This window comes from Solanum verrucosum, unplaced genomic scaffold (assembly GCF_900185275.1).
Source record: "Solanum verrucosum unplaced genomic scaffold, falcon-dt-bn FXZP01000189.1, whole genome shotgun sequence".
Taxonomy (NCBI): domain Eukaryota; kingdom Viridiplantae; phylum Streptophyta; class Magnoliopsida; order Solanales; family Solanaceae; genus Solanum; species Solanum verrucosum.
Window position 1 is genome coordinate 2,076,230 of NW_026020814.1, and position 10,011 is coordinate 2,086,240.

Below are 10,011 nucleotides of genomic sequence, written 5' to 3' on the forward strand. Positions count from 1 at the left end.
TCTGTTGTGCAATTGTTCAATTTCACTTTACCGTCACCTACTTTGCAATTTTTCTTCGAGTTCACTACCGTAATGTGGTCCAAGTTCACAGCGAAACCTATATTCGTGCAACAAAAAACCATTCAACGGCAGCAGCAAGATAATGATTAATTCTATTTGTATTTGTTTTGGCAGGTTAAAAGTTTGTTAAGATTAAGAGTTGGTTAGGTGCATGTCAAACGTGTCTCACATGATTTGCCATAGTAAGATGTGTGTCTATGCGTGTGCCTAGTTGTACACATCCAAAATTGGACATAAATGTCAGTTAAATGGCACAAACAGGTACTGACATCTGTCTTGATGGTCCAGTTGGACATGTGTATGCTCTTGTTGTTGGCAATGATGTGTTCCTTGGTGGTACATAGGTAATATATGGAACATAAGTGCATGTCTCTGTGGATTTTCATGTCATCTTATGTTTTTCACTTTCCTCTGGATGAATAGAGAAAGCTAGGAATCTAGAGTTGTGCAGTTCTGTTCCTACTATTGCTGTTATGTCTTCAGGTCTAGAACCTTGAAACTTTGCTGTGTTTACAGATGATTCAAATTTCAAGTCTTGTTACGTCTGTTTTATATGATGGTATCAGTTTCTTTTATCATCTTTATTGGACAAAACAATGGGTCGTGGCCCAATCCAACCAACTCTTGCTAAAATTAATTCACTTATCAACGCCGCATAATCAATATTTTATTGACTTTAATACATGCATATAGGCGTAAATTGTACAAATGGTCACATAACTATGTTTTCTAGCCATCGGACCGATTTTATAAAAGGGTTCCTTATTTTAATGAGAAAAAAAAGGTTCAACAAATAGACCAGACCGGCTCGGCCCAAGTAAAGCAAAAAGGAGACAAGGAATTTTCGCAAATAGCCATTATTATGCTTCATAGCTATAGTTTGCATATTTACGGGTTGTAGCTACAGTTTAAGCTGCCTCGTTTGTATAATTCGCAGGTTTGTATAATTTGCGGGTACATTTGAATAATTCAGTTATTTTTGTATAAATTCTAAATAACGAATTTATACAATTACAAACATCAGAAGTGTAAACAATTATACAAATTCCGAATTATACAAAAGTTATACAAATTATATTATACGAATTCTGAATTATACAAATGTGCAAATTATACAAAACTAAAAAGGTGAGCCGCGTCATTATAGCTAAAAGTAAGTTGCAAATTATAATTATGAAAAGTTATAGCTATGTTAACTAAGTAATTAGTATATGTTTGCTTATACGCGTAATTTTCCCAATATATAATTCCACATGTTTGATTGTTGAGTAGCAATAATAAATATGTTGTTATATAATTATTGAATGAAATATAAAGGGGAATATTTGCATCAAATGGTTGCAATCATTGTTATCAAGTCAATAAAGAGCGCACATACAAGGGATTGACAAGGTCAAGAAGCCAAACTTATTTAGCACGCCAAGTGCAATCGGCCAAAATTCACTTTGTAGAAGAAATTAAATTAAAGAGAGCATTTGGTCCCGTCGATGAATATTCACAATCCTATTACAATCATTACTCTTTATTGACTTTAGGGACTTAGGTTAGGGTTCGGTTTGTTATTGATTATGATGGCTAAAGCTTTGAACAATTGGTCTAATTAATGGGGGAGGTAACGTTTCCTTCACGTCATTCATCTTCCCCACTTGCTCAAGTATACAACATTTTATCACTCATCCCCTTTAACAATAACAACACACTCAGTGAAATTCTACAAGTCAAATTTGAATAGGGTAGAATGTACATAAACATTATCACAACCTCGTGGAGGTAGAGACGCTCTTTCTGAAAGACCTGGTTTATGTGCAGCAAATTCAAGTATAAAGAAGAAGAAATCGGTGTAGAAAACATAGAAACTAACAAGGGAAGTAGTGCAAAGACTACAAGCTAAGAAAAGAAACAAGAACAATAAAATAATGTAACAATCGAAATACAATAAACAACAAATATGATAGATATCAAAGCAAAAACTACAATAATACAGTTGGTACAATGACAAACACCAACAAACCTAAACCCTCGAAAAACAAGAAAACACTCCTCGTCTTTATTAATGTCGACGTTGGTGTTCGGAGTCAATTTTTGCGTATTTCAATTATTTTACCAGATACTCGCTACTTTTGACCAATACAAATATCGATCACCGAAATTCAGACAAAAGAAATCACCTAATATTTTTTGTCTTCAAAACTAAAATTTGAGACTGTAATTTTCCTCCTACTTTATTTATCACTAGGCCCAGCCTTAATCACCTTTTTAGTACGTACTCCTCGTTGACATTTGGAGTTTTTTAATGTTTTCCTCCTAATTCTATTCCGGAAGTGCTTTTGTTATTATTTGGTATTTTCTCTTTGTAATTGTTTATTAAACGTGAGGTTTTAGTGGTATATTACTATATTATTATAGTTATGTATTTGGTGTTAATAGAACCTGTCCATGCTGCTGAAGGCAGGTTAGTTGCTAGAAAAATACTAGTGAAATTTGTTATAGTATCAATATCAATTATTTAAATTCCTTTCTGTAGTTAGTCAATAGTTATCTGAAAGGGATCAATTAACTAAGAATAATGTTGTCTTTAAAATTATAATAACGTAAACTTGTCATTTCTATCTTTATTAATTGAAATGTCATCATAGTTTACGAGTTATAGCAACCAAATATATTACTCATATATAACTTATAAACTTATTTTAAGGTACCATTCCATCCAAGGAGGAACATTATATTAAAATTGTACTAGCTAGTTATATATAATAAAGCATTTTCATATGTCAAACTATGAAGAGTTCCACGTTGGTCGTTTAAAGGATGAGTGGTCTCTTTAATATGATTTGGACAATCTTTTCCTCATGAGCTAACTTTTAGAGTTGAATTAGACCCAAAATTCACTCTTTACATGGTATCAAAGCTGGACTCGAACCCATTCCAATTCTTATTTTTTCGATGGATAGTCTCCTCTATCTTTGGGGGTGAGTGAAACGCAAGATCCATCTCTAGAAGCGGAGCCAGCTTTGGGTTAGGAGTTCATAAATTATACTATTATATATATATATAATAGATGTCAAAAGCCTTTTGACTAGTTCATATATTTACTTATATTTACTTCTTCAAATTTTGAACCCTCTTAATGAAAATCCTAACTCGTCACTGTCTATCTCACAAAAGATATTGGGTTACCTAATCAACCTTTTATAAATCATAACGGTCTATTATAATTTGGTGAACATATAACAAGTACACGCCAAATTGTAGTTCAATCAACTCAACTTGCCTAATTCAAAACCAATATTCCAAAAGTCATCATCAACCTAAAAAGCCCACACAAAAACTCTCATCACCAATATTATCCATATAAATATCACCATCTTTATACACAATATCATCAAATCATCTTTCTTCTCTATCTCCTCATAAAAATAAAATGTCTTCTCTATCCAATAAATACAAATCCAAAATAAAAACTTCAATACTCATAGCCGATGTAGCTTCATGGATATGTGCAATTAGCCTCATGGCACTTGTATTAATGAGTTCTGTTAGGGAAAATAACCTTAGGAATTGGGATTCTCATGTAGTAAGAGGAAATCAATTATCGATGTCTCATCGACCGTGCGATGAAATATATGTAGTTGGAGAAGGAGAAACGTTACATACAATTAGTGATAAGTGTGGTGATCCTTATATTGTTGAAAGGAATCCACATATTCATGATCCTGATGATGTTTTTCCTGGACTTGTCATCAAGATTGTTCCTTTCAACAATAACAAGTCATTGAGATAGTACTTAATTTGGTGGAACATTTTACTTTTTTAGCCTCAACAAATATATGTTGAATAATTGCTCTGTATATGTATAGAAATAAAGTCATGTGGGGAGCATAAATTATTACAGAAATTGAAGACTTACAGACTGATATATATATATATATATACTTCTTGCTTTGAACTCGTTTCCTTCTTTCTTCTTTATTTTAAGGACCATTTGATCATGCAATTTGGACTTCAAATTTGAAGTTTTGATAAATTTGTGTTTGTTTATGATATTTAAACAAAACTTCGATCTTAAAATCTGAATCTTCATAGAGGTAGAATTTCAATTTCAAATTTGTGATTTCAGTTTTTTTTTTTAAAAAAATTAAAAACTTAATCTTTTTTTTTTTTTTACTTACTCATTTTTATGATTTATTCTTGAAAAATATTTTGGAGAGAAATATTGTCTCAAGAATATTTTATATAATCTAGGCAAACACTTATGAAATTTGTTTGTGGTAACAATGGGGTGCTCTAGGGATTTGAAGGATGGGGGGGAGACAATTGATATGAAATGTTATTTGTGAAACTTGATTTCCCCGTTTCAGAAAGTTACTTTCTTTATTTTTAAGAATTTTTTTCCTAAAGAAAATATTTCAAACAGAGAAAATTTTGAAAATATTTTTTCCGTGCCAAACACAGTTGAACCAGATTTGAGATTGTGATTGCACAAAGGTTGTTGGGCCTTAAGGGCAGTGACAACATAAAGAATCTTCACTTTTGATGCCCGTTAAGACAACGACTACATAAAGAGGCTTTCCCTATACCACAATTCACATAAAAAAAAAAACTCAATTTCCTTCCTTCGTTGGATGATTGATGAGTACTGTGGCTCAGCCTGTACGTGTTTATGTCAAATTAATACAATTATATAATTAAATATGTATGTAGCAGATAATTAATTATACTATATATCATATTCAAATATATGACAGGAGGTATGTATTGATCCGAAGGGACTAACACTCCTCCCGTATGGATCCCCTAAATTTGCCTCAATGCACCGTTAAACGAGCAACACCTGGCCATTTACAAAATCAATGATCTAAAGTACTTATCCCTCTTAACTATTTGCTTGAGTTATTGGTTCTCAAGCATAGTTAGACAGTTAGTTGAGGATATTAATTTTAGACCATTGATCGAATAATTAAGTGGACAGATGTTACTTGCTTAAAGGTATGAAAGCACGAGGGTATCCATATCGGAGGGGAGTTGAGTTCGACTTGACGTAAACAAATAAGTTTTTACCTATGGTAATAATTAAAGCCACAAGTTTTTAGTGGGTCGATTGTAGTTAAGAGTTGACTTTTACTCTTACTTTAAAACTTTTTGACAAGGTCATCTTTCCTTTTTATATAAATTTATTAGTAATATATAGTATTTAATTTTTTGACAATTCACCAAAGAATAGAGGACCAAAGTGAAGTTTTAACTCCTGAAGTCTTTCCTTAGGGTTTTGTTCAAATTTTGTTGGTTTAGTTTTATATTTTATGGGCAATTTTAATGAAAAAGTCATGGTCTTAACCATAAAATATGGGCAACACTTTTTTGGCGTGCCTTTAGTGTTAGGAATTTTGACAATTTCTGTTGAAACTGATGCTTATGTATGTTGTCTGAAATGAAGTAAATTACATTAGGCCAAAATTGTTGAAAAGACTTGAATGATGACTGGGTCAGCTACGGTTAGTTGGAATTTTTTTCCAATTAAAGGTTTGTTAAAGTTTGATAAATTAGGTTACTCATTTAATTTGGTAACATTTGCCGGTACCTGTTGGGGATCCATAATAAGCATTTGTTGGGTGCACAACTTTTTGAAGAAAATTGTGCTAGTTTGATTTAAACATGTAATACAATGTTAAGAAGATAGTTTAACCTAATAACACTCATGGAAAAAAGAAAAAATTATCCTCACACAATTCTTGTCACAAGACAAAAGTTGATCCAACATCAATATCTTTTGTATTTTATTTAAGGCATAACACACTAATATATATGTCTTTTAATTTGATCTCATTTTATATTCGTGTTCTTCAATTTTGGGTGTGCATAAGTAGACACTTAAATTTGTATAAAGTTGAACAAATAGACACACATGTTTTTACGTGACACCTTACATGACAATTTGAGTCCGACGTGATATCCTACGTGTATTATGTCACATAGGACTCGTGTGTCTACTTGTTCAACTTTATACAAGTTTAAGTGTCTACTTGTGCGCACCAAATATTGAAGAACATTAATATGAAATATGGCCAAATTAAAAGACATATTTATATATTAGGCCTTTATTTATGAGTCCGGAGCCTAAAGAGCAAAAAAAATTGACAAAAATTCCAAAATGGCACATCAAATTTTTTTCTAACCAAAAGGGCAAAATCGCTGCCCTATCAGCGATTTTGTCCAACTTTTTTTTTTCCTTCAGAAAATCGCTGCCCGTGCAGCGTTTTTGCGATTTTTTTAAAAAAATAAAATTAAAATCACTGCTATGGCAGCGTTTTTATAAAACGGTTTTTTTTTTGGAAATCGCTGCGTTGGCAGCAAATTTCATTAATGTTTTTTTTTTTAGAAATAGCTGCCTTAATGGAATTTTTTTTATTTTTGAAATTTCTGTCAACTAGTCAACATATAATTGTAAATTATTTTATTTTATTTTTTAAATCGCTGTTGACATCTGCATGCAGAAATAGTGATGTTGGCAGCAATTTTTTTCTTTTTTTAAAAAAAGTTCCACCAAGGCAGCGATTTCTAATTTTTTTTCCCACAAAATTTATAATAATGCCGTAACAGCAGCGATTTTAAAAAAAAAATTAACGCAATTTTAAAAAAAAATAAAATTAAACGCTGCCATAGCAGCGATTTTTTTTTTTAAAAAACAAAAATCGCAAAAACGCTGCATGGGCAGCGATTTTCTGAAAAAAAAAAGAAGAGAAAAATTAGTTGGACAACATCGTTGATAGGACGTAGCGATTTTGCCCTTTTAAAATTTTTGTCAATTTTTTTTGCCCTTTAGGCTTTGGACTCCTTTATTTATCATGGATTGAATATAGTAACATGAGATGTCTCAGGTGATATTGTAGAATTGTAGAATTGTAGAATTGTATTTTTTTGTTATTGTAGAATTGCCTGATGAGTATAAATTGAGAACATTAACTAAAAAAACTTATCACCGATCGTGTTTCTTCTGCTAGTCCACATCTTCTTGGCAGTAAAAATATAAATCCAACACTCATTATTTCTTTTGATAATTTTTGGTTGAAAGACAACACTACTATTGTTGATTTTTTTTATTTTTTTAGGAGAAGATATAGTGAGATCATTAATTTTTGAAGATTTGAGTTGAATCTGACAGTTGAAAATGATTGAATTTGGTATTAAAAGGTTGAATCATGTCAAGTTTGAAGTTGATTTGAACAATTTGTATCAATTTTAAAGAAAATGTATGGAGCTCAAATTTCTATACAACAAATTATATGATGATCTTGATGAATCAATAAAATCTCTGCCAAAAATAAAAAAATAATTTGGCAATCCATTATATATGGTCAATTGAAATTGCCAAATTGGCAAGTCCCAAATGGCCATAACATGTTGCATTGGTCAATTTGTATGCACATAACATGTTATGGTGATTATCAGGAATTAGCTAAAAAAAATCCACGATCACCATAATTTGCTATTAAGGCTATCTCTTACGGACTCTCTATGATTTCACTTTTGATTTTGGTGAAATGATTATTATCTGCTTAATTTTTTAAGATTTTTTTTTAAATAAATAGTCATCCACCTAATTAATAATTTAGATTAAATATAATCGACAAAAATATTCCCTTTGATTGATTCAACATTATTTTCGCTTCGACAGTGAATCACCTAATAACCTGCACGCCTTATTTGAGATTACTAAAGCAAGCGATGGACTCTTTTATTAAATAAGAGATATAACATGTTTATGATCTTGTACAATCAATGTATATCATCTAAAAAGGTATAAAGTAAATTTGGCTGGGAGGATATATTTAAAGGACAAATTTTAATGAGGTCAAAATCTAAACAATGACAAAAAAAAAGAAAAATTGGCATAATACATAAATGTGATTTATGTGTCATTTAACTTGATTTCAACTGACATTTATATTTTTTAATTTTGGGTGTGCATAAATAAATTAAACTTGTATAAAACTAAACAAGTAAACACATAGATCCTTCGTTACCAATGATACACAAAATATCACGAAAAACACAAATGATCATATAAGACATCACATACAAAAACATATATCTACCACCTAATTATGTTATCAATCCATAAAAGATTATATTTGTCTAAATCGTCCCTCTTACTTAAAGAATCGATCTGAACTTGGACAAAAATCTTCTCGATGATCTGGACAGACTCCTTTAGATAAAAAGGAGGTGGCAGTTTCTTTATATTGGATATAAAGTTAAGACGTGTAGAAACCAAACTCAAGCATGACATGGCATGGCGGTTTGGACAACATATGACTCATCTGCTTTGCGTGACCTTTCTATAACTAGACGCAAACTTACCAAAAACCTCATATATGCGCCACGTGTCCTATCCATTCTCAAATACTAAAGGAACAAATCTTAGTACTCCCCGCACTAAATTATTTTATCTCACCAAACAAATGGTTTGGACACCTAATTAATAGCCACCTTCCCTAAAAAAAATATTTGGTCAACCACTTAAAAAGAAAACACCACTTGTATTTATATTGATATTAAATTGTTTTTACTTTTTCTAGATTAGTAAACAAAATCATTTAATATCAATTCCTATTATTTTCATGCATGGAATTTGGAATATGTCTTTTTTCGCATTTTTACTAGCTATCATATGATTAATAAGGAATAATCTACCATGTATAAAGGGAAGACATAATTTGAAATCCTAAAGGTGGATTTATTTGACATATGTACATACTATAATTTCTTTTATAGGAAGCCAATATATTATCTATTTCAACTTACGTAGCATAATTTGAATTTTGTGAGTCAAACAAATTAAATATAATTATGTATTTTGTCATGAAGTTTTCAACTTTTTAAAACTAAAATTTATATATTTAAAAACTAGGTTTAAAAATAACTATAAGTTATAATAATTACTAATAATTTAATATATTTTTTTATATATTTTAAATTTGGAGAAATTACTTTAATGACTTCAATAGAAAAAAAAAGTCATTAAGATAAATGACTATATGTGAGAAATTAACATAATTACATCACTATAATTTTTCTCCAATCAAAATAAATCCCTTAAGAAGATGGCGCATTTAATTAGTCAAAATTTTCATAAGTAGACCAAATAGAGATGAAATATATAGTTGAGATGACTTTGAATTTCAACTGCCTAAACCATTAACCATCAAACACGACTAAAAATAACACCAACTCCCACCTCCCCAACCCAAATTCAATTTTCTTATATATATATAATTAGTCCCTTCTCAAACTTCATTAAAAAAAAAAAAAACTCATTGTTCTTCCTCTGTTTTTCAAAATTTTGCTCTGTTTTCAAGCACACTCAACTCACGAATTAATTAATTATGGCGTTCGTTTTAGTATCAGGAAAATCCACCAAAGCACAATTAGTAGCCATAGCAGATGCAGCTTCGTTGTACTGTGCTATTTTCATATTGGGTTTGCTTTTAATTAGCTCAGTGAAAGAGAATTATTCAACTGATGGAGGCGTCATGAAGGGAAACCACTTCCTGAGCCGGCCTTGTGATGAAATTTATGTGGTCGGAGAAGGAGAAACGTTACATACGATTAGTGATAAGTGTGGTGATCCTTTTATTGTTGAGGAGAATCCACATATTCATGATCCTGATGATGTTTTTCCTGGTCTTGTAATCAAAATCACTCCTAGGAACAGATCGTAGATATACTGTTTCTGTAATTTAATGAGGTTTTTGTTTTCCCTAAATCCTGCGAGCAGAGCAGAGACTACTCTGTTTTGCTCGCGGAGATTAGATTTTTCTCATGGGAATTAAACTGTTTTTTTTTCCTTTTGGGGTTCTGTAAATGAATGATAAGAATAAAGATTTAAAGATGGCGGAGTTGAGATTTGAGCTATAGAGGTTAAAAAGATCTTGTAATTTCATTAGATAAGTA

The 10,011-nt window shown here is 30.9% G+C and overlaps 1 protein-coding gene across 1 annotated transcript; it reads left to right on the top strand.

Annotated features, from left to right (window-relative positions):
• Positions 1-9,434: 9,434 nt before the first annotated feature.
• LOC125813346 (uncharacterized) lies at positions 9,435-9,784 on the top strand. Its single transcript, XM_049492846.1, has one exon. The coding sequence runs from the start codon at positions 9,444-9,446 to the stop codon at positions 9,777-9,779; it is 336 nt and encodes a 111-aa protein (XP_049348803.1). The 5' UTR covers positions 9,435-9,443; the 3' UTR covers positions 9,780-9,784.
• Positions 9,785-10,011: the final 227 nt, after the last annotated feature.

Coding starts and splice junctions, on each gene's coding strand:
- LOC125813346 (XM_049492846.1), top strand. CDS start 9,444: ATGGCGTTCGTTTTAGTATCAGGAAAATCCACCAAAGCACAATTAGTA.